Source organism: Tachypleus tridentatus, chromosome 3 (assembly GCF_004210375.1).
Source record: "Tachypleus tridentatus isolate NWPU-2018 chromosome 3, ASM421037v1, whole genome shotgun sequence".
NCBI lineage: Eukaryota > Metazoa > Arthropoda > Merostomata > Xiphosura > Limulidae > Tachypleus > Tachypleus tridentatus.
The window spans coordinates 64,000,624-64,027,132 of NC_134827.1; the positions used below are offsets into that span (position 1 = coordinate 64,000,624).

At 33.7% G+C, this 26,509-nt stretch overlaps 1 protein-coding gene across 4 annotated transcripts in view; it reads left to right on the forward strand.

The window, feature by feature from the left end:
- LOC143246987 (hemocyte protein-glutamine gamma-glutamyltransferase-like) overlaps positions 1-26,278 on the forward strand; it is a 53,248-nt gene extending 26,970 nt beyond the window's left edge. For all 4 annotated transcript variants that reach the window (XM_076494267.1, XM_076494268.1, XM_076494269.1 and 1 more), the window contains exons 2-15: positions 7,378-7,584; positions 8,836-9,039; positions 9,719-9,994; positions 10,893-11,011; positions 13,423-13,530; positions 13,970-14,147; positions 15,389-15,527; positions 16,892-16,995; positions 17,448-17,616; positions 21,500-21,597; positions 22,141-22,428; positions 23,138-23,298; positions 23,721-23,857; positions 24,967-26,278. In XM_076494267.1, the coding sequence (XP_076350382.1) occupies positions 7,395-7,584; positions 8,836-9,039; positions 9,719-9,994; positions 10,893-11,011; positions 13,423-13,530; positions 13,970-14,147; positions 15,389-15,527; positions 16,892-16,995; positions 17,448-17,616; positions 21,500-21,597; positions 22,141-22,428; positions 23,138-23,298; positions 23,721-23,857; positions 24,967-25,108 (2,313 nt within the window). In that variant the 5' untranslated portion in view covers positions 7,378-7,394 and the 3' untranslated portion in view covers positions 25,109-26,278. The remainder of the gene's footprint in view (positions 1-7,377; positions 7,585-8,835; positions 9,040-9,718; positions 9,995-10,892; positions 11,012-13,422; positions 13,531-13,969; positions 14,148-15,388; positions 15,528-16,891; positions 16,996-17,447; positions 17,617-21,499; positions 21,598-22,140; positions 22,429-23,137; positions 23,299-23,720; positions 23,858-24,966) is intronic.
- Positions 26,279-26,509: the final 231 nt, after the last annotated feature.

Consider the following 26,509-nt stretch of genomic DNA (forward strand, 5'->3'; position numbering starts at 1 on the left):
CAAAGCTGTAGTTGGAGACAAAATATAGGTGTTTACTACTTCAGTACTTTACAAAACCTGGACTTGCAGAAGACAAACTTAAATGGAATAAAAACAGAAATCTAACATGTCTGATAATAAACTGTAAGCCTAATAATAGTTTTTATTGTATTTCAATCATAAGTTTAGAACTACATAAAGATAAGGTTCATTACATACTAGTTTAAATAACTGTTTATAACTGTAATAACTTGCATGAATACAATTTGATTCAACTGTAGTATCATTAGTTAAAGCCAATCTCCCAGTAGGACATAGGTATGGCCAGACGCTTCTGCCATTAAAATACATTATTCGATACAGCTTGGTGAACACAGTGTATAGTCTGTGGCTTTGCTCCAAAACAAGCAGTTAAAATATATTAATTATATATCACTATATTAAAATGTAGTCGGTGGTTAGGAAGTAGTACAGAACCAACATGTGATAACCAAGAAATCCTATACTACACTTTGTTGTTTTATCTTGACCCATTCTGTAACAACATTGTGATCCATGTTCTTAACTGTTTTATATATTAACACTATACAGAAGAACAGTGAAGGGAAAACATTTCCCTCTTAAAATAACATAAAAATCACGATTATTATGAAGCGAGTTGATTTAGACTGTCTTCACTGTTTAAACTAACACTTTGAAACTTCGAGGGAACGTTTTGGAAAGAGATTTCAACGTGGCTTGAAATCGATGATAAAAGATAAAATAATTAGAACTCTTATGGCATGTCCGTAGTGACGTGAAGTTTTGTTTTCCCTGGGTTCAAATACTAAAAACTTAGTTAGAATGACCAGGCGTAACCAGAGAACGCATGCTACTTTATAAAGTATCTTACGTAAACATAGACTATACGTTTTCACTGACAAGACCGAGAACAAAGTTCCTTTCTCTGCTTGCATATTGTAGGAAAACCAAGTATGATTAATTACGTATGGTACTTAGGCGTTCTCGTCCAATGCAATATTCATATAGATTGCAGAAGAAACGGTACATTTGTAGTACTGGAACATGTAAAATCGCATCTTTAAGTCGCTGACGACATTTTTAAATATGAAACGTTTATTGTTTAATGAAAAAGTCTGTACAAACTGTCACACGTTTCTCTCATAGCAAATACATTTATTTATTTCGTGAATCAGAAACCAATACTTGTAACTAGCTACTTGTAATACTTTATATTGGACGAGCTTACTGTTTTTTCAACACAAACCATCGTATTAAGATTTGAGTGTACACTAGTGTTTCAATGTTTGAAATGACTTTCAGTGAAATACCATGAGTATATCACTTGATTTTAAATTAATGGAAGACGACTAGGCCTAACATTGCATGTTTTGTAACAAGCTGTTATGTTGTAAAACTTTTAAACAAATCAGTACATTCTGAATTCTATCCATGAGTAAGGGCTGCCAATTACATTTTAACTAATCCTGTAAACTACCATTGTTGTGTTCATTCTAATTTTAATATAAATCTGTATATCAAATTCCAAAAGCCTGACCTCCAACTTTCATATGTACGATCAAATTTTAAATAGTCCCTGCAAGACCTGGTGTTTATTTTGTCGCGGGTTCCAAACCGTTTTACCAAACATATTCGCCCTTTCACTAACGAGAAACACGCAAGTGTTAATCGAATTTTGGTAAGAGTAGCCCCCAGCTCAAAACAACTCAAATTTTAACTTGTTCCCAACGGGTCTGTTTGTTGATGTCATGTTTTAAACAGATTCACAAATTCAGTTTTAATTTAATTTGAAGTCTTAATTAACCCCATTTTGTGTGGGGTTCTTACAACCCCATAAATTTCTCAATTTGTAGCGGTTTAAACCATACACGTGAACCAAAGTCGTTTTAGCGAAATTTGGAAGAGTTCAAAAGTCATTATACTAATGATATTCATGTGTTATTACTGATAACACAAGTCGGTGTTTCATTTGTATATTCTTAACACATTTTGTTCTGAGGTAACGACCTCAACACAAGTAAACATTTCAAGTGTTGTAAACTCCGGAAAATAATCTGAAGAGGTGTTTTTTGTTTTCACTAGTAAATATATATATTTGTTTTCCATTTCAATCTCCAGGGCGTGCTTAGTTACCAATCATTTAAAATAAGCATGTTTCTTATTCTGATCATTTACTGAATATTTAAAGATTTATCTGTGTAGCTTCATAGTGTAACTTAACACACTCACGGACTTGTAGCTCTCAGTGTTTCTACTCTCACTGACTCTCCAGTAATACAACACGAATAACAAACTGTTAAACTCAAATTATGGGCACGCAAAGCGCTGACCCACGCTCTGGTCTATTTGTTAGTTGTGCAACTCTTACATGTCTAGAAAGAGGCCATAACTAGTAAAAACTTTGGACACTTGTTTTAAAATAACTATGTGAAATGATAGAGCTAAAATATTCGTAAACAAATCGTAATTAAAATTCATGTTAATGATAAATCTCTGAGAAATTATGTACAAAAAGATATTCAAATTATACATTCTAGTAGAGGTAAACTCACATGACTGACTTAACGTTCATACTCTGATCTGATCTGAAACTCTTAACGGTGAAAAAGGAATGTGTGTGTAACATGATAGAATGATGATCTTTCTGAACATGGACACAACACAAGTAATGCATGTTTAACATGATAGAATGATAATCTGTTTGAACATGAACACGACACAAGTAACGTGTGTGTAACATGATAGAATGATAATCTGTCTGAACATGGACACGACACAAGTAACGTGTGTGTAACATGATAGAATGATAATCTGTCTGAACATGGACACGACACAAGTAACGTGTGTGTAACATGATAGAATGATAATCTGTCTGAACATGGACACGACACAAGTAACGTGTGTGTAACATGATAGAATGATAATCTGTCTGAACATGGACACGACACAAGTAACCAAAACTTAAACTATACTTTTGTTGACTTGTACTTGGAGTGACAGCTGAAGATAAACGTAACGGAATAATTTTGTAAACAAATTAATATCTCTGTGTCGGTTATACGTAAGACATTACTACATTAAGAAGGAAAAAACACAAGAAGGATCATAAATAACCACATTAAACAGTCTTGTTGTAAAATTAGCACGTTCCGCTAAGGGGTTCATAGGTCCAAACATGATTAATGGAGAAAGTTATTTCTCTGTCGAATATTACATATGAAAACATGCAGGGTGAATTTTGTATCCAAAAACGGCTCGTTTGGGCTGAGGTTTCTCGTCATCACTGATCACTGATGCAGGGTGAATGTTAGCAGGCTTTATTACCCTGACAAACCTCACTATCATATTGTGCCTGATCTCTTGTGTTAAACTTTGACACATTTTACAAGTGAAAATATGAAATTTACAAAATTTATATCGTGAGGGTTCATAAGTGATCCAAACTGAAATCCTGCTACAATATTCAAGCTCAGTAACCGTGTAAAGCTAAATCTATCTCCATATTTAAATACCTATCTGGGCACGTGTAAGCCATGCTTGTGTACCGATTGACCCACTCAGCTGGAGAGCTAAACCGTATACGTAAGGACGCCACTCGGTCCAAGTATGGTAAAGTTAGCTCCGTAACTGTGGAATGACTTAACGAACAAACAATCGTACAAAACCACAGCGTGAATAAACACGCTTTTCATAAAACCACACATTCCAAAACACGTACAGCTGATAGGTTTACGTGTGAAACATACAGAAGCTGATAACAACCAGCTGCGTACACAGAACCTCTAAACGTCAACAACCTGATGGTAATAGTCTCTCGGACTTCCTGTTACCACCAGGAAATTTCAACGTCTCTCTCTTAGGTGTACGAGAGAGAAACAACTAACGTTCTTACCAATAGTTAGTAAACAATACAGGTTTCTTCTGCCTCGCAGTATTTATTTCAACTAATATATCAAATGAAAACGTAATACTCCACTTACAGGTGTTCAATGTTGAAGGATCAAATGACAGTATTGTAATATTTTAATAACAGCCTTTGTCTTGTGCGTCTCTTGGGAGAGGGACAAAGAAGATCAAACTTCTGTACCTGACCTTTGTCTTGTGCGTCTCTTGGGAGGGGGACAAGAAAGAGCAAACTTCTGCACCTGACCTTTGTCTTGTGCGTCTCTTGGGAGGGGGACAGGGAAGATCAAACTTCTGCACCTGATCTTTGTCTTGTGCGTCTCTTGGGAGGGGGACAAGGAAGATCAAACTTCTGCACCTGACCTTTGTCTTGTGCGTCTCTTGGGAGGGGGACAAGAAAAAGCAAACTTCTGTACCTGACCTTTGTCTTGTGCGTCTCTTGGGAGAGGGACAAGGAAGAACAAACTTCTGCACCTGACCTTTGTCTTGTGCGTCTCTTGGGAGGGGGACAAGGAAGAGCAAACTTCTGCACCTGACCTTTGTCTTGTGCGTCTCTTGGGAGGGGGACAAGGAAGAGCAAACTTCTGCACCTGACCTTTGTCTTGGGCGTCTCTTGGGAGGGGGACAAAGAAGATCAAACTTCTGTACCTGACCTTTGTCTTGTGCGTCTCTTGGGAGGGGGACAAGAAAGAGCAAACTTCTGCACCTGACCTTTGTCTTGTGCGTCTCTTGGGAGGGGGACAAGGAAGATCAAACTTCTGCACCTGACCTTTGTCTTGTGCGTCTCTTGGGAGGGGGACAAGGAAGATCAAACTTCTGCACCTGACAAATGATAGTTTTACTTTTCAACAAACTACATACTGACCACATTTGAAGCAGGGCTCTACAACATGCTCCACACGCCTATAGATCTTTAACAGGATATTAAATACAAACTTAACATGTTTATCATAATCACTTTACTCATTGGGTAACTTTTTATCCATTCAGAAGCTAGTAAACAACTTGATCAATCATTGGCTGAATCTTCAATACTTGGTAACGATAATCCAAGTTGAAATTATTTAAAAAGAAAAACAAATCTAACTATTCCATATTTATACTCTTAACATTACAACTAGGGTTATAATAAAATATCTTACAGATGATATGTTGTAAAATCGCACATCAAATATCTAAAGAATTACAAATCTAACATTTCACTATTTATAAATACCGAACTACTTTTTAATGCGCAGTGAACATGTTAGACGACGTATATTTGTTATACAAACATTTTAGTAAGTTATTGTAAATGTATGAGTAAGATTTCAACCACACAGTTATTATAATGTGGATCCTGAAGTAAACCCTTTGTAAGATTGTGAATAACTAAGTATTTTCCCAACCAATCAAATTACGTAATTTTTTAACATCTTTAATACTGTTATAAATGCACCAGAAGTTAGTGTCATCCTAATACCTGGTGTTTTAATTACGACCCGACCGAACTAACAATACTTTAACAATATAAATAAGGAACCGAAATCTATTGATAAATTTAGGGTAAATAATATTGTTTGATTAGGTTCCATTAACAACTATTATCTTTTTCCCACCTAAACGTCCTACAGTCAAGTGTATTACAAGTTTTTCTACACGTATAAACGTGTACTTTTCCTAAACTAATCGTTGAGACACCTTGCTAAAAGTTTCTTAGGACACCTAAGTACATCACATCCATACTTGGATTACAACATCTAAGTAAAATATATTATAACCGGGCAATTTTCTCTTTATCAATTGATGTTTATTTTATCTTATTTCAACAGATTATTTTACAAATCTCTTCTATTTGGGCTCCCACACAGATGTAGTTCATAATTTCCCTGTCAACTTTTGATGTGCATTTTGAAAGTAGGATTAATATTACAAAGTGTAATCCTGTCAGTTCTTTAAGTTTAGTTGGTCTATTACTTTATTTGAAACCCCACGAAAATTATTATATGGTAATCACTTTGTATTGGTATAGTGATGGGCAAGCCATTGAGTCAGTGGTTTGTAGTTATTTTTAACACCACTGGATATATTGGTCAATACATTCATTACAAGTCAAAAAGTGTAATAGTAAGGGTAATGAAAATTTATTGAAAAGGTTAAGAGGAGTGATACAAGAACTATAAGGATTATTGTATGAGGATATAAAAGGTGGATAATCTTTATTATCCAGATAATCTATGGAGTAAACATGTTTTACTTCGATATATTCTGAAGATAACAGAACGAGAGTACTTATTTTAAGCACATGATAAAGCTAGAGTTTTGCGTTTATTTCTCTAATATTGTGACTTGCTTATCGATTAAGTTGTTATCTGAAATAATGACGCTTCGTAAGATAATTTCAGGGTAAATAAGTGGAGTTGAATTTAAACTTGTTTCTTATCTGTGAGTGTACAAGAACAGCCTTTAAATTTTAATTTACCAAATGATCCCTTGTCTGTAATTACATTTACCAAATGATCCCTTGTCTGTAATTACATTTTGCCCAAGTGGTCTTTTGTCTGTAATTACATATTTGCCCAAGTGGCCTTTTGTCTGTAATTACATATTTGCCCAAGTGGCCTTTTGTCTGTAATTACATTGTCTTCACTCCTGTTCCTGTGAAACCTCAATATTGGTGAAAATTATAAACCTAACAAGATATGAACTATAATTACATGTGTCCCTTCAGTTTATCATAACAAATAGTTGTTACAGTAATCACATTAATACCACTTCCAGTATCATTTGTTTTTCTTTAATACTTAAATACAAAACTACATTTCTTATCATACACCGTGACTTGTGAAGTTGAACCTAATGAACTAGTAGGCTATTCAGTCATCATCCCAATAGCAACGTTTGGTTACTCGTGTCTCGTAGCAGAATAGTGGGATTTAGGGGTCAATCTTTTAACTTGGACATGGCCTTAAAGAAACTATGGATTCTCGCTCGTAAAGCCCAGCAATTTAACTGAATCATCCACAAGATGATGTTAAACCTATGAACGTTGGTTACACTTTACTGTTAGCTTCTAGAACTGACATCTGGGAAACGCTTCTATTTTCTTTTCCTATCTTTCTGTTTGTGACTGAAAGCAAGATTCGTAACTTCACTGTTCAGATGGACAGGTCAGCAATGTCCATTAGAAACACTATTAGTACAAAAACTAATAATGTAGTGTTATGTCATAACGTTTTGTCCTAATCAAACTTTCTTGATGTCATCATATCAAATAAATAAAGTTAGACTTTCTTTAATAACTTGCTTGCTTTTCATAATAAAAGGTTTATTGGTTATTCACTGTTTCATGATGGCTACTTGGTAGTAACTTTCGAACTGTCTCTTCTTTAAAAAGAATTCTAAATGTATAATTGTTTTAATTATTGTTTTAAAATGTATAATTTTAAGAGATTCTTGTTACAAAAGTTCTTTAATTTGTTTTAATTTTTTCAGTTTAACAAGAAGGAATAATGTATAGTTTAGGAAGAACACGTGCTAACCCGGGTTCCATACCTGGTAGTATGATTACCAGTAATGGAAGAAGTACTTCCAGGTACAGCTCAGAACGGTACAACGACTATATACGAGATCTCTTGGAGAAATTACGAGAAGAGTACGAGAAGAAGCGACGGGAAAGAATGGAACTAGAAGGACTTGAAAGTGAGCGACTAGGTTTCAGTTTTGTTTAATACTGTGTTGTAAGCGTTTTCCTGTTGTCATAGATTGTGCACATGAAGTAACATGTGATCTATTTAAATACCTTATATAAACAATATTGGAACAGAGGTTCGATTAAATGTAAACAGTTAGTGACTGAAATTCCTGAACTCTAATGATCGATACTGGTTCATTGTTATAAATATGATCCTCTAACTAATCGTAGTTAATTTATACATCTTGTGTTTGGATGGTATCTAAAGTAACATTGTTAGGGGTGTGAGTGTGATAACCAGAGGTGCTCTAATTAGCACCCTCGTGATAATATTACTAAAGACCACACCTTACATTATCCGTTTTCTAGTCTTTCTCCGTAAAAGACCTATTTATTCGTGAATTGTAATTATTATGACTGAACATTTCTACCTTGTTACGTATTTCTTGACCTTTGACATGGACAACGTTTAATTTTCTAGTGATGGGGTAGCTTGTTCATTTCTTTAACCACATAGTTTTACTAAAACGACCAGTGTGCTTCTAAAAAGTTACACCCAAGCAAAGAAGCAAATCCAAAGTGTCCGTTTTTAATAGTATTACAAAGTCAATGTTTTATTACTTCAAAGTAACTTCTTCCAAGACAAACATTTTTAAACATTAAGACACTGAATTAGGACCAAAAGTAAATCTTTTTTTGTTATTTAACGGAAGCTAAACCTAAAGTGTTTCAACCTTACTTTCGTTATTTACTTTATTAAATGTCCAAACAGTTGGTATAAATAAATACAGTAGCGGTCGAAATATGTAGATAACTTATATATGCAAAAATTATTTTTAATACCTAAACAGTTTCATAATTACGATAACCCTAAACCACTTTCGTCACTTGGAAGTGGGTGAATATAAATTTACTCAATTGCTTTCAATGATGTTCCTAATGACGTCTTCTGTAAGATGTTTATTGGATATTTAACACTTCTACACGAATTATCTGTGTACACCACAAGCGAGTGGTGGGCGTGGTATGTGACGTCACTTGTATTGGACCTCCCATCACAATAAACTTTTTGAAATGACTTCCTTACTTTCAATTTCAAAAACTTGAATATATTCCTCAAAATATACAATATTGTTTGTGATTTCTTAATAAAGACACGCAGGTTTGTTCAAACAACGTAAGTAAAAACCAACGACATTAAATACACGATTATCAAGCAACTAGTTTTATTACTAGAACTGTTTCTTTTCGAATCTTAGGAGGTCCATCCGCAATTGAAGTGGATAATGTGGAACTGTACGCAAGGGACAACGCTCGCGAACATAACACTTCCATGTATGATCTTGTGGAAGGTGTCAAACCTGCCGTGATTCTTCGTCGTGGTCAGCCTTTTTACTTAGCAATTCGATTTAAAAGAAACTACAATCCACAGCAAGACCGCCTGAAGCTGGAAATGTGTTTTGGTAAGTTGTAAAAACCTCTTCATTTGTATAACTATAAGATATGAAGTTAAAACTTATTTTCCAACTGACGATATTCCAACTTTGACTAAATTACAAAGTCGTTCGACCCTAAGCGATGTAAGTGTCTTTTGTGTTAATGTTTTTGTAATCTAAGATTTATGGTCAGTGTTAGTATTACCCATGCGGATTTAATAAGAAACTCTGTTTGGAATAAAACAATTGTTTAAATACTCATATTATTCGATGAGTTACCTGTAACCTTACAGACGTTAGGCTAAAAGCTGTGGTTCGATTCTTTAAGCTAGAGAATGCATATAGCCCATTGTGTAACTATAATACCACTGGTGACAATGTTTTGTAAGTTACTGAAGGTGACATTCTCCTGATGAGGGATGGCTTTTTGTAACAACAGAGAACCCAGTATGTTTCTGTATATAATTCATACTTCATGATTGTTTTTCCACCCTGAGATATTTTATTAAAATTGGTTCTATAACTAGTTATTGTTGTAATTCTTAGTCATCTCTGTGATGTCCAAATATTTCAACGTATCCTTTCAGATACTTGTAAACCATTAAAGGATCGTACTTCGAGACTCGTAGGGAAACCATAAAATACTTTTGCCATATTGTGTCAGATTATAACATATTGTTGTATAACTGTGTATATTCTGTTTTAGGGCCACAGCCACTAATAATTAAAGGCACTTTGGTAATCTTGCCCGTGTCTGGCAGCGATTCGTTTACTAAGGATAAAGCCTATTGGGACGTTCGACTACACCACCACGATGGCGCTGTGATCACTCTTCAAATACAGCTTCCTGCTACTGTTGCAGTTGGAGTTTGGAAAATGAAAATTGTATCCCAGCTGATTTCAAGAGGACAACCAACCTTGTCTCCAGTCACACATGAATGTAAAGAAAATGTGTACGTTCTGTTTAATCCATGGTGTACAGGTAGGTTTGTGTTTCTAAATAAAATGATTTGATTGAAGGTAATGACCTCCAAGTTTTGTTTTTCAATTAAAACGCGCGGAAAATTTTAAATAGTATCATACCTCGTGCATCAGATCTTTCGATCAGTAGCTCTCCATTCCAGTCACTAGACCCTGACTGGCTCTTATAATGGAAGATGGATCCAGTTTTAACATTTGATGGGTGAAATGGTACCTGAAGTAATGAGTCTGATAGCTTAGTGTGTTTAACCATCGTGTTTTTATACCTATGTAACATAACTTGGTGGTTATAACGAATAACTTGTAATCTGCGCATCCACAGATTGATTTGTGCCCCTAAATAATCTCGCCCTTCCAATTATAGGGGCGTTATGATGTGATGATTGCTTCCACCTAGCTGATAAGAGTATCCATAAGAGTTAGCGTTGTCTGGTAATGGCTAGCTGCCTTCCTCCTTTGTTTATCACTGCAAAATTAGAGACGACTAATGCAGATAGCTCTATCGTATAGCTTTAGACACAACTCAAAACAAACCACTGTTGTATGGTAAAACGTAGGTGGAAGCTATCGACTGGGTGACCCTACATCATAGTGCTTGATGAACAACAGTTGTATTTTGTCAATAGTCTTATTTAAAATACCTTTTTAAAACCATTATATTTATAAAATTGTCACCCTCACTTAATCAACTTGTGATTTGTACTTAACTGAGGGTCTCACGTCTTAGTCTTTAGTCCACGTCTACAAAATAAAAGGTTTACCTTAAAAAATCACAGGTAGGTTAGAACAACTTTGAGAAACAATCTGATCCATTGGTTAATTTATTACTGAAGAAAGTAAGTGTTATATAAATCACTTACTAAAGATTGTTACAATACATAATTAACATATCCATACAGAGGATTCAGTGTATATGGAGGATGAACAATGGAGAAAGGAATATGTTCTGAGTGATGTAGGAAAGATATTCACTGGCTCCTTCAAACAACCGGTTGGACGAAGATGGATTTATGGACAGGTGACCCGAGTTTATTACTTAATGTAATTAACTTCCGTAATTTAAATCCAGTATACCAATGTTATCGATTCGTGTTAGTGAACTGAAAGACGAACTTGATAGTTTGTCTCTTATATGACAAGTCTCCATTTTTATTCTGTTATTTACTTTTTATCCTAATAATTCAATTTCGTCTCAAATGTTAACAATATAGTTAATATTTTCCAGGCGCCCCCTATAGTTTTATTGTAATTTTACGGCTTAACTTTGTAAAAAAAAATTAAACGTGTAGTGATAACTGCCAAAGATGGCGCCACTAGGTTAATATATCATGCAGAATATATTTATATTTATTGACTCTTGTTTGAGCGACTTAGTTTCTGTATATTGATCTAAAAGCTAACAGCGCGAACATCAAATTGCTAACAAAAATACGTATTTATTTACATAACTTTTTCCATGGTAAGGTCTCGGACACGTTTGTTAAATGTAGCTACTTGGTTAACACACAGAGGGCTCTTCTGTTGCCAACTGTGAAGTTAGGATTGCAATAATCCACCATGCTAGATAATTTCTCACTTTTGTAAACAACATACAAATGCTAAGTAACTCAGTTTATTAATATAAAATTATTCAACCTATTTAACTTTGTCTAATAAATGGATATTTATCATCAGTATCATTCATAACACTAAAACAATACGTACTTAATAAATCTGTCATATAGTCCTCGTTCACATGTACACGAATACAGACAAAAGGTGGTCACACTTATTCAGCATTTATATAATATTTTTGAGGTTTTCTAATCTTTCATTGTTTAGTCCAAGATGTAAACTGGACCACTGAATTTTATTTAACAATAATCATTCTGAAGACGTTTAATGACTTGAACTTTCCATGATAATGACCCCACGTCTTGTCCTCCTGGTATTCATTTATTTACTTATTAAAATAAGAAATGACTATTTTCATTAAGTGACGTCAAAGAAAATACCTCAAGCTATAAAAACTAAATACTGGAATATTTTTCAACATTTCAAGTCTGACATAATTGTTTAGAAAGGTGGTATACAATCTACAATACCAGATACAAAAACACAATTTTTAACTTTTTGAAACTAATTAAAACCTAAAATTAAACACGTTGTGTAGCAGCAACAACTGTAAGCAGGAATACCTAATTGTGTTTCATACGTTTTTCTGTGACCACTGAACACGATCACTTTACATCAAGTGAAAATGTGATCTACTGAGCAGTTGTTAACTTAACATACATTTCTAATTCTTTATTTTAAAAGTCATCTTATGTTCTATTGAGATGCATCATTTATCTGAGATATTATACACGTCTTTAGAAAATTTAGTTAACTTTACCAAATCGCAAACAATACCACTTTAAACTGTTTTCAACCACGTAAAAATTCTTTAACTCTACTTTTTGTCACTATAATTACAACCCACGTCTTGGGAACCCTCCAGAAGTATGTTTAATATTCAATAACACAACTTTAGATTGTAACACAAGTTGTTTTATATATAAATACCACCTTCTTTCTTTTGTATTAATGTAACTATAACGATTTCCAACATTTTCTAAACATGTGTTTTCTGGAACACACAGAGTGCTTTTACCAATTTCTTTGTTCTTGGTTTATTGTCACTTATTTTAAAATACCACGTACTGCAGTTGTGGTTGAAATTCTTGGAGCATTTTTGGACGGTCCTGGTGCCCTCAGTTGATCCACATATCTGTTTTCAATTATTACGTACAATGGGTGTTAATATACCCTTGGACATGTTAAATCCATAATTTGAAAACTTCTTTATGATGTGAATATTTTGTATCGTAATGACCTGTTACGCACCAATCAATTTGTTAGCACTAATTATGTAATTCTAAACTACGTTAAAATATAGTAATACAATATATACTACCACAACACTAATTGGTATCGCACATGACTATGTTGCATTTATTCAAAACACATCTAATATATAAAACGTATCTTAAGATTTCTATTATTGGTGTTACCTCTTTATCAAAGCAGAGAGCAACATTATAACTGAACCTTAAATCATCGTATAGTCTACTGTTAACAACGGATACGTTGATATTAAGAAGCCCTAGATTTATTTCTGAGAAATGACTTCCATATTTATTAGAGAACTTATACGAGTTGTGTATCGTCTTGTTATATTTCATAGAACATGAATTAGAATGTTTTGGTCAGAAATCATTAACAGCAGTAAATTACGGTGTATAAATGTTTACTTTGAATGTGATTTTTAAATCAACAGATGTGTTCACAACAGGTGTTTGATTTAGTGTATTAAGATATGTTTAGTACGTATAGCCATTTATAATGTATTATTTAACACATAAATGTTTACAGTAAATAACTCTGACTACAGCAATGTGTTTAATCCAGTTTACAGATTCAGTGCTTCCAGCCTGTATGTTGATCTTGGAACGTTCTGGACTTGACTACACTGCTAGGTCCAACCCAATAAAAGTAGTCCGAGCTATATCAGCTATGGTAAGTTAAAATTAACTTAGCATCATGAAATGTCTATGAACATTATTCGGAAATTACAGCTTCATAATCAAACGTATATTACAAATCTTACCCATATTTTATTACATGTAAGTAGTGACTTTAGCCTAACGCCTGATGTGATAAACCTCACGCTACACGTCTTTAATACATAACATTACGTTTCTGGAATGAATTATTTTGAAACGCCAGTTGCTCACGAGAAACACACAATGAGAAACGTCCTACATTTCAAAGGAAATAGATTGGTCTCTAAGCGAACTTAGGACTAATAAAAGGACTTTTTGTTTCAAGTAATAACTTGATCGCACCCATACCAATAACCATTAATGAGTTACACTACCACCAGTAGTGAGCAATATTCTGTGAAAAGTAAACAGTTAGATTTTAATATCTAATGACAATTGTGTTTTTAATTGAGATAAACGACATAGACGACAGAGGGGTTCTAGAAGGAAGATGGCAAGAACCTTATGATGATGGTGTTGCACCTTGGATGTGGACCGGAAGTTCTGCGATCTTGGAGAAATACCTGAGAACTGGAGGAGTGCCAGTGAAATACGGACAGTGCTGGGTGTTTGCTGGCGTAGCAAATACTGGTTAGTAAAAATATAATTACAAGAAAAGTCCGTCTAAAGAGTCGTTTTGTAAATACACAAACAATTGTGTTTGCATAAAATTACTTGTGGTGAATATCGTATGTAACAACATAAACAAGTTTTATAATTGTTCAAAACAAATAAAATAACTCTCCATTAGAAATACATTTTTGAATATTTTCTAACATTGTATTTCGTACTAAACAGGAACACAGATACTAGACAACAACCACTTTGTTTTTCCGTAGAGTTTGACTGATTGTTTTGTATTTAACTCGAAGTTGTGTCGTTGACATGAAAACACCCAATAAAACAGGTTTTATGTAAGCTGTTTATAAGCTTTTCATGTTGATAAAATGTACTTAAATGAATTTTACGTCCGCGGGTTCTTTTATCAAAGCAATACATAACTCATATTTAGAAGACAACGAACGGTAAATCTTAAAATTAAAATTATACGACCTGGTATAGCCTGATATTTAAAGTTCCTGATCCAAGGTTCGCGCTCTACCACCAAACATGCCCCTTATGTGGTGGCGGTAGTTGCCTTCTGTCTAGTGTTACACTGTTAAATTACCAACGGATAACTAAAATGGCTCTCGTGTAACTTTGAGCGAAATTCACAAACAATCTTATTTGTTAGTTTCAATGAGTTCTGTTTAACTCTGGAAATACAAATATATGAAATTATTAATGTAGACATTCATTCGAAATAGTGTGTAATTAAAATCACTTGTATACACCAATCAATGACACTAAGTTCTCGGGTGTCAAGAGACTCCACAATAAGTGTTTTTATAAAACTTTTCGTTTTTGAGAAGTTGTCTTGTATCTTTATTATCAGTGAATGTTTAACCTTAAGTTTAGATAAAGTATTTACTTGTGCATTTCATAATGAACAAAAATCAACTTTCTGAAAACATTGACCTGGTACGATACAGAAACTTATCGGATACATTGAAATAGGTGTTAATTATCATGAGTTATAACACCTAAGTATTTACACCATTAATGAATTAATTTTATCCTATTTAAAATAATAATCAGACATGGATATCAGAATCTAATTATCCACATTTTTAAAGGATAGTTAAATTACCTTTTTATAGAATCCAGTGTTTATAATCAAGCTAACTCAACCTGAATATCTATAACTTACTAATTATATAATATATTAATGTAATCTTCTTGCTATATTCTTCACAATGTCTTGTTAATAAGGTTTTGAAATTTCGTTGTAGTATGTCGAGCCTTGGGCCTACCTAGCAGGACTGTGACCAACTTTGTGTCAGCCCATGACACAGACGACACCTTGACCATCGACAAATGGTTCGACAAAAATGGAGATAAAATTGAGGATGCCACAAGTGATTCAATTTGGTAAACGTTTGTATTTAACTGTTACGTCATAATGTAACATCGATTGTCATTGGTTGATCTTTTTACGTCATAATGTAACATCGATTGTCATTGGTTGACCTTGTGTAGAAACTATTCTATAATTACAACTTTCCTTTGGGTTTCAGTTTCAGATAATTAAACCAATATCGATTTCTACATTTTATAATAACCATACTTTATAAAAATCTGTTTTTAATATTCTACGTTTTACATGCTTGAGAAACACTAAGTAAATAACTGTACACAAATAACAATTGAGATTGTTGTCACCCTCAGGAGATTCATATTTAACATTCTGAGAAGTAGTGACCCAATTAATAGTTCTTAAAACATTAATAAAAACTGTCTTTTATCTTACGTTCAGGAAAACTTCAGTTATTAGTACAAATTAGCGGGTTCTTTAAAACTAATACCCACGTGGCACTTCAGGATTCATTACTAACTTGAACTTGACTAATTATATTCAGTTCTGTTTTATGTCGTGAGCAAAAAACGTTCGGAACAACTTTAACGGAATCTTTAGATGTTGTACATGTTGGTTTGTGTTCTTTCTTCCAAGTTGTGTTTTTTAATTTTTAGTTTATTTTTTCTAATAAGCTTAATACATATTTTGTTTTTAGCAGCAAATGTTTAGATAAAACGTCAAATTAACCCTTCCTAGTTACTCGCTATCAGGGCACTACATATGAATGTTGTTAGGGGGTTCGACTTGTGACCTATGTTCGTGGGTTATAAATTTCCGTCACCAAACATGTTCACCTTTTCAGCCGTGAGGGCGAGTTTACGTCACTCATTCGTTTGTAAAAGAGTAGCCCAAGAATTCGGATTGGTTGGTGACCAATAAATAATCCCACACGCTAATCTTCTAAATTAGGAACGGTTAGTGCAGGTAGCCCTCGTGTAGCTTCACGCGAATTTAAAAGTAAACATTCGCTGAAAAAACAGTTTTGACATCAGTACAAACGACAATGGAACTCTGAATATCACCTTCACAAAACTTACCTTCAATGTATTACTTGACAGTGAACATATAATCACTTCATTCTATGCGAACATATTAGCCATAAGAATTTAACGATAAACTTATATAAATACGAAGTGTTTTAATTTCAGGACTGTTCTTGAGAAGTTTTTCATACGATACTAATTAGGACTGTGTGCGTGATAGGTGAAGATGGAATCTCTTAGTTTCAATCAACGATTCTCTTAGTCATGAAAACGTTTAGTGACCATACGTGATAATTCTTGTCATATGATCGTAACAGTTTTTAATTTTTATTTATTTATAAACGATAATGAATTTCTTATGTAGATCTTCTAACCAGCTTGTATCATATTTGTAGGAATTTCCATGTGTGGAATGACTGTTGGATGGCGAGACCTGATTTACCTCCAGGGTACGGAGGATGGCAAGCATATGATGCTACACCACAGGAGACCAGTGAAGGTTATTAGGATATTTTTCTTTCAAATACTTTAAAATGTGTTCACATCTAAGTTATCAGACATTGAAGGACGTGTGGAACAGACTGAAATCAATACGTTAGACATCTTTTTAAAGCCAGTATTTGTAACTTTGGATAAATATTCACCTAACTCAATGTGGAAATTTCAACATGGTGTGACTTCTTCAGAAGCAGGTTCTATGATCTAAGATGTTAATAGTTTTATTCAAATAGTTCCTAGTCTACTCATATTGCAACTTACAACTCTACCATAATATCCTATGGAACATATTAAATCTTTATCAGATTACTTTTCATATATTTAACATAAATGCACTATACACGCAAACATCCACATCACAATATAAAGAACATCTTCATCGTTTTAGCCAGTACACGTGTTTCTAATAACATTAATTTTATAGTAAATAGTTTCACAAATCATTACTTACAGGGGTGTACCAAACAGGACCTGCTTCCATAGTTGCTATTCGAAGAGGAGAAATCGGTTACATGTATGACTCTCCTTTCGTTTTTTCCGAAGTCAACGCAGACATTGTATACTGGCAAGAAGACGACAGTAGTGAAATAGGCTGGAAAAAGATGAAAAGCGACCGCTATCAGTATGTATACTAAATTATAAACCGATTTAATTAGTGTAGGAGTGATAACAATAGTATTGTTTTTAACTTGGTTATGTTCAATAACTCCAAACAGATTTCAATCTACCAATTCTAAATATCTAAACAAACTGACGTATTGATTACTGACCAGCATAAGATACTTTTGGTTAGAAGTCCAGTTAGTAATAGATATTGTTAATCCAACGTGTTGTTATATTGTTCTTACTAAGACTTGAATCCCATTGTTCTGGACCTCTCCTTTCTGTCTTTGTTCTGTCCACATCTAAACTATTGTGTTCAGGCTACTTACCCTAGAGATACCGTTGTTTAAAATAATTGCGAGACTGTTGTTAGAGGACAGTTTAACAATCTGTTTACTTTAGTTTTAGTAAATCTCGTTTACATGTTTGATTCGAAAGTGAATTGACAGGGTGAGCTGTCTTCAAATAACTTTAATATTGTAAGATGTATGTATGTAATTTGTCTTAAAATGTGGTATATGTATGTAAATGACGGAAATTTAAATAAATACTTAATACTAATTATAAGTACTTCCTTTGACTTTGTTCTAAGGTATTCAATAGCCTGAAGAGATGAACTGTGGTATTATTGGGTTTAAATTGTGTAATTATATAAGTACAATTTCTTTTAGTAATATTAACTGATTGGTTTACATTTACCATGTATTGTGTGCCATAAGTAATCCAGTGGCAATTATCTTGTGTTAGATCAAATAATACGCTATATTAACGCACTCGGGCATAACATGGCCAAGCGTGTTAAGGCGTGCGACTCGAAATCTGAGGGTCGCAGGTTCGCATTCCCGTCGCGCCAAATATGCTCGCCCTTTCAGCCGTCGGGGCGTTATAATGTTACGGTCAATCCCAGTATTCGTTGGTAAAAGAGTAGCCCAAGAGTTAGCGGTGGGTAGTGACGACTAGCTGCCTTCCCCCTAGTCTTACACTACTAAATTATGGACGGCCAGCACAGATAGCTCTCGAGTAGCTTTGTGCGAAATTCAAAACAAACAAACAATTAACGCACTCCTAATTGTCTCTGATTCCATTTGAAGTATCCATCATTGAAAGATAAGTGTTTCTTTAACTGCTGTTCTACTAAAACAAATGCACGTGAATGACGTGTATTCATTATAATTATTCTTTTCGGTTCTGTAAAAACTGTACGTTAATCAACATAACAGTAAGTTCGACGTATTTCTGTTAAATACACCAAACGGTTGTGGTTGGTGGAACAACTTGTTAATCTATTTCTGTGCACGTGATCTACCTCATCAATTTTAAATACAAGTCCATAAATGAAAACAAGTGATGGTTCCGCAGCCATGAATGTGGTCACTGTTATGTCCGGTTTTTGTTATTCATTTGTCTCTAACTTGTGTCGACTAGAAACATAACTAAATCTCATAACTGCCACCTGCACTTCTTTTCCTAATTTTAAAGTGATCCACACGAGGAAGACCATGAATCAACACACGTACTGGTAATTAAACCCAATCTGGCCGTCAGTTAACTCCTCTACGCCCATTAAAATCCAGAGTTCAATATATTTCTAAAAGGTAACATTCTGACCAATTTCCCATGGAAATTAAACAGTCCAAGACTTTTCAGAATGACTTAATGACTAAGTCATGTGTTACTGAACTGTCTGAATACTTCATTAGTGTTAAGTCTGATACCAGACAGTTACAAAACTTTGTCCCATATGAATCTTCAAGCTGGTTATCTCTAACTTTATTTGTACGTCTAAATCTAATTATCTTTTTAATAGCTGCTGGCTGACTCTTAGCCACCTGACATTTTACAGTTTTGTTTTGTACATTTCTTTTCCTCCAATGTGTCTTATTTAACTCATCACGTTCGTTGCTTGTCTGTCTTGTCCTTGTATAACTCATTATTTAATTTGTTAATAAATAATATTCTTGAGAGAATCCACTCTCGCGCGTGCGCAAACGTACTCTTTTTATGAATATACGTTTCAGAATGAAAGTACTGTGCTGTTTGACTTTGACAGTTTGAAGTAAACATGTGATATAAGATGTAACGAAATATTTATTTGTCAACAAAGTTTCACCCTACAACGACAACGTGGTGTCACAATGACCCTGTAAAAGTTATTGGTGTATACTTTATTAATCACGCTAGTGTTCTAGGATTAAGGTATCCATTTCTAGGATATCTAGGATGACCTTATTTCTTACAATTGTCACACAAAGCAACAAAACGACTATCTTCGATAGTTGATCCACCTCCAATACTTTAATTATTTTAATCTAATTAAAGTGAGGGGTGGTCTAAATGTGTTACTTGTATCCTTCCACTTCTCTTGATTAACCAACATGACATAGGATAACAAGAGGGTGTTGATACAGGATGATCCCCCTCTAATGTCGGGATAACAATAAGTATTTATCCTTCACCATTAAAATAAACGACGTAACCATTGTTATTACAATTATTCAAAACTGTCTTTCAACATTAGAATATTTATTAGTTCGTATTGCAGTTTTTATCTTTGTATTAAGATAAACGTCCTATCCGTTGTTATAAACTGTTTCATTCGTCGAACACACGGATATTCCAGCTAGTTTTTATAAACCCTCACGACTCTCAAACCACTGACTCTATGGCAGACAACGGGACTCCAACCATAGATCTTCCACCCTATTCCTTATTTAGGATAAGTTTGGGATATTATTAATAACCAATATAATGATTCATCATTAAAGCACATTTGAAACTGGTATGATCAAACCTAAGGGAGATGTAAATCTGTAACAACCAGTTCGTATCTACTGTTTTCAAACTGTACCGGTGATTTTATCACTAATATTAGGTTTCATAACTTGACATCACTGATTCATAAGGTTTCCAGTGGATGTGGTCAGATTTTTGTTTTTAATTTATAGCCATATTTATACTGCACAAAACTTTGGGTTGAGAAGAAATCCGAGTTTGAATATAGTTACGGTACGGATTTTGTAAATGTTTACATTACATTTAACAGCATCAATAATACAAACTGAAACTACTATCGGTCATAGTTTCAACACTGAAATATTTATTTTACAATAAAAACTAAAATAAAATTTTAATTAAGAAGTGGAAGTAATTATCTTAAAACATTTTTGCACTAATATATTTATTGTTTCAGTTTAAACATAATCTAAAATGAAGAGGAAAATAATTTAAAATAAACCGAATAACACAACTTAAATGTTTTGTTTGTCTTCGAAACTGGAGTGATTTTAAATGTCGTCATTTTGTGTTCCATTCCAAACATCCTTTATAAAAGGATGAAAATGAAAAACAAATCCACCTTTTAAAGGGTTTATATGAAGACTATTTGCACCAACACCCTGTATGTAGCAATTACACAAACACCCGTATTAAACCAATACAAATGTCATCTGGATATTCTTCTATACAAACAATCATAAACTAGATACAAAGAACTACTTGGCGCTACCATATACGCCGCTTTTCAGCTATCCAGAGCGTCCCAAGGTCAAACTAGTAGATAGTGAAAACAGGTTTATCGTATTCTTCAACACACCCAGTACCTACAGAGTTCTAACAGTTCTACCATTCAATAGTGTTCATAACCTTAACTACTTAAGTTCATAAAACTTCATAATGTACTGTTAACGTAGGAAGTAAATCTATCGTTGAATATAAAAACAAAACTATAGTCTGCTATTGAAGTGTAATGCATTTTTTTGTGTTTCTTAAAGTGAACACATCACTTATCTATATAAATCAGACAAGGTTTAGTTTACTAAGTAATGAATAACCAAATCAAGTAATTATTATTCATTGTTTCCCTTAACACTTGTTTCTCATTATATTTATTTCTCTATAACCAGAGTAGGACGGCTTATTCTTACCAAGAAAATCTCAGTAGATGATGACTTTGGAGATGCTGACGCAGAAGATATTACAGACCAGTACAAAAACAAAGAGGGTAAGTTACTCTCTAACTTACTACAATGTCAACCTTATAAATGAGTAATATTACAGTAATATTTCAATATATTTTATAGAAATTATTTAGGGCAGAATTACAGTAAACTAATAAGACATTAAACACCTTTTTATTAAATATACTTTTGTGTCCAAGTATTACCAAGTGAGGGGGGCGCTCGTACACCACTTTCAGTTTCATTACTCGTTAGGATTTCTAATAACCGATCCCAGAATTCTAGTTCTTTTGGGCACAATTTGGGTTTTGCTTCACGAGTCCCCAACTAATATCTTAATATCGGTCAAAAAATAACGTAGCTATAAACTAGACTTGTACTTAAAACCCACATGTGTACTGTAAGTCAGTGTGTTGTAACTAGTACATTAATCTGTAACAGATCACTTTCTCTACCTGACAGTTTAGAGGGACTTCTATGACCGCATTACTTTTAAACAAAATTTGTTGCATATCGTATGTCTAACTATTCATATACAAATTCTATTTCTACGATCTAATCTAATGAAACCGTTTCGTTACGTACAGGAACTTATGAAGAGCGAATGGCTGTCCTCAACGCAGCTAGACACAGCGGTGTTCCTTACGCGTACAACCTTCCATCTCCAGAGAAAGAAGACGTTTCTTTTGACTTGTTGGACATTGAAAAGGTGATGATTGGTAAACCTTTCCACGTGACAGTGAACGTGAAAAACCAGAGCAGCGAGACAAGAACAGTGTCAGCTGTCCTCTCAGCCAGTAGTGTGTACTACACAGGTATAACTGGAAGGAAAATAAAACGGGAAAATGGAAACTTTTCTCTACAACCACATCAAAGTAGGTTTGTTATGATGTTCACCCTATGAACTCGCCACTGTAAACAGTTCTATTGTGGTAGAACTCCATCAATATACATTCCATCACTTAACTATTCTGTTATTGTAAACCTCTTTCAACTTTGTTGTCGAGCGAAACCAGAAACGACTATTACTCTCTTCATCGTAGGAGATCGAACACAGAATTTTAGTATTTACAGTCCATAGAATAACTACCTCCCCACATGGGGAAGGGGGGCTATGAAGTGACTTCAAACTTTTTTTTTTAATGTGGACATGAAGCGACATCCGATATGATAGACGTACAGACCTAGATTGGTTAATCGTAATATCACACAACAAATCTCAAGTAACAAAAACGAGTGAAATTTAATACTTTAAGTTCTTAATTTACTGTTACTACTGGTTTTATTTAATGACATGATGTTCAATTTTGTTCTGGTAATTCATGTATGAAGGGGATACATTACACTAAGACTGGTCATAATACATTATAATGTTTCATACTTTATTTAGTTCTAGTAATTCATGTATGAAGGGACACATTACACTAAGATTGGTCATTATACATGATAATGTTTCATACTTTATTTCTACCAAATCCGTATATTTTTAACACTTGCTTTTATAACTTACTTCAGTTTACATGTAAAAGGAACAAACTTTCCACTACAACCATTCACACTGACTGTTTCTTTTGATACCAACAGAAGAAATATTATCTATGGAGGTGACCCCAGATGAATATCTGGAGAAACTGGTTGATTACGCAATGGTCAAGCTTTATGCTATAGCCACGGTGAAGGAGACCCAACAGACGTGGTCAGAAGAAGACGATTTCATGGTTGAGAAACCGAATCTAGCACTCGAGGTAACAATAATTATATGGAGCGTTTGTGTTTCAGAGTTCTAAAGTTCAGCCCATAATTCCAAGTGAAATGCCGAGCAATTATACATAGTACAATATTTTGTTGTAAGTCAAATATCAAAATTATAAAATATGTAAACGTAACTTTCAAATTATACTAACGTTTACAAGGCTTAACGAACTTCCTCCCAATTATAAAGGGATTAATAACAAATTATAGGAAGTTGTTTAATGTACTTTTTCCTTCATTAAATTACAACTTAGATATGGGCAGAACACTAATTGTTATAATGAGGGTTACAAACCGCTTTGGGTGCCATCTTATTTTGAAACATAAATTAATGACGTAATAACTTGATGTTGAATGGTTAGGTTCCAGTTGGACAGCAGACCTGTAACATCTGTTGATACGTTTTGTTTTTCAGATTCGTGGAAACCTGCAGGTGGGAACTTATTTTGTTCTTTCAATCAGTTTGACCAACCCACTGAAACGTGTGCTGGACAACTGTTTCTTCACGATAGAAGCCCCAGGAGTTACCGGACCGTTTAGGACTAAGTACAGGTGAGACTGGTTGAAATTAAACCTTTTCTGTACGTAATTCAAATAAAATAAGTTAGCGTTAATTATAACCTTTACTTTATATAATAGTCATCTTTAAAATAAATAAAAATTTTAAATGGAGGTGTTATTTATAACTGTTTATCACCCGGTAAACTAATCTCTGAAAGTGAACTTAAATATTTCAAGAACTGTTTTCCACCATTATCCAAACCAAATCTTATGAAACATATTGTATACATTGTATCTATCGTACTTATTGAATATAGGATAAAGGAAGAGAATTTTAACAATGTTCAAACTGAACTTCATGATGTCAGTTCTTACAATTCAACACCATCATCAGTTGTATCTTATTGTAACTGTTACTGTTCAATTATTAGCTAAAACCTAATATGTCCGCTGCAGAGAATCGAACCACATGATTTTAGCTTCAAGTTTGGAAACAAATTATTTTTTATTTTACATTTTGAAACATTGTTATTTGTTATATTCTCTGGAGGTACCTCTGTCTTTGAAATTTGATCTCGTACACTCATTTCAAAATTAAAGCCCGGCATGGCCGGGTGGGTTAAGGCGTTCGACTCGTAATCGGAGTGTCGCGGGTTTGAATCCGGGTCGCGACAACCATGCTTGCCCTTTCAGCCGTGGAGGCTTTATAATGTGACGGTCAATCCCACTATTCGTTGGTAAAAGAGTAGCCCAAGAGTTGGCGGTGGATGGTAATGACTAGGTGTTTTCCCTCTAGTTTTACACTGCTAAATTAGGGACGGCTAGCACAGACAGCCCTCGCTTTGTGCGAAATTCAAAAACAAACAAACAATTCCAAAATGAAATTTTTGTTAAATCTCTTCCAGTTAGAAACTTTAGATAAATTACGTTATAAATCTTTAAAGAACAGGCTATTTGAAAGAAGGAACACATTATGGTGTTACCTTAACAGGTGTGTATGGTCCACTACTGTAAGTATTATTTTAATTATTCGATCGTCAATTTCAACAAATCACCTCATTCAAATGTAAATGGTTTCTTTAAACGTTTAGTAACAAAACGTGTAATATATACTTTCCAACACTTTGTTAACTGTTGTTAATAACCAAACATTTGTTTAGGGATATTCAACCTGAAGAAGTGGCCGTCCACACTGTGCGGCTCATCCCTCAAAAACCAGGTCCAAGAAAGATCGTTGTTACCTTCAGTTCCCGTCAGTTGATACAGGTAGTTGGATCTAAGCAAGTCGAAGTGCTAGGCTAGGTTTCATCCACTAGTGGAGAGAAACACTTGAACGTTTTTTGAATTATCGCTTACTTTTATATTAAATATTCAGTTTTTTTCTTGTAAAATTTAGTAAGGCTAAGTGTATCCGGCTATTTCATGTTTGTAATTAAATTTTTAAAAGCTATTTTCTTATTTAAATATTTTAATTACAAAATAAACCCGTCAATACCAAAATTATTACAAACAGTTCATTTCTCTTTCAAATATATTTAACGTAACCCATTAATTCCAGTGTTTCTATATACTTATTACTATACGTTTTTAAATGTTTTATAAAACTTAGTATAAAATAGTCCGTATCTAACCTGGTTGATCTATTTGAATGATTAACTTTATCAGATTTTGTCACATTGTACGAAATTACAAGTTTTATTGTTTCACGGGTACTTTATATACAGTGAAGAATCAATCATTTCTAAACTCATTTTAAAGATTCGAAACTAACGTTATAATAAACACTTAAATTTTAAACTGTATCCAAGCAAAGATGAAATTATCAATTATTAATTAAACGTTTTTAGAAGTGTAACTTTATTACAAAGTATTTTACCTTTTTTATTTTACATTTAATAATTTGTATTTTGTACAACTTTTATTTAAACAAAGATTGAGGAAACTTAACTGTCCATTACTGACAGATGCTTATGTGAGCTAATGTCAAAACCATTAAGTATATTTATTTCATAAGACAGCTAACCAGTTTGGTCTTTTAGTACATGTGGCATTTTACGTGCCAATAGAAAGAACCATTGTTATTATTAAATAATGTAACGTATCCCATTATATCTGAATACAAGCTTCCTACTTTCTTCGTAACCATATCTAAAGTTCTTTGCTCAACTTATTTCAGAAGTGATAAAACCAGTTTATATTTTCTAAATGCTTATAATAATGATGTTTTCGTATTTTATGTTTACAGTATTTTAATTGTAAAATGATCCCTTGTACTAACTTTTTAATCTATAAACACTTATAAACACATTGACTGTATTCTAGAACTAAACTCACGGTTATTTATAAAGGTTACAATCTTGTTTAATGTTTGTCATTGATATATTGTAATTTTAAATTCATTTCTTACTTGTATCAACTTCCGTGTTGTATATTTAATGTTTTGAGCAAAATAAAATTATGTTCTTGAACTTATTTATCTGTATTTACGTAAAACATAATGCATAATACAAATAATTACTGTAGAAATACTACCACGAAACTGTTTTCACGAGATCAGGACAGGTGGACAATACAAGTTTTAACTATAATACCTTCAGAATAACACAGCAGCATGTTTGACTTACAACGTTATCATCTGGGTTTCTCTTCCTTCGCTCACATCACATATCTAAGTATGGACGTTTTACCCTTGACCTGCAAGAA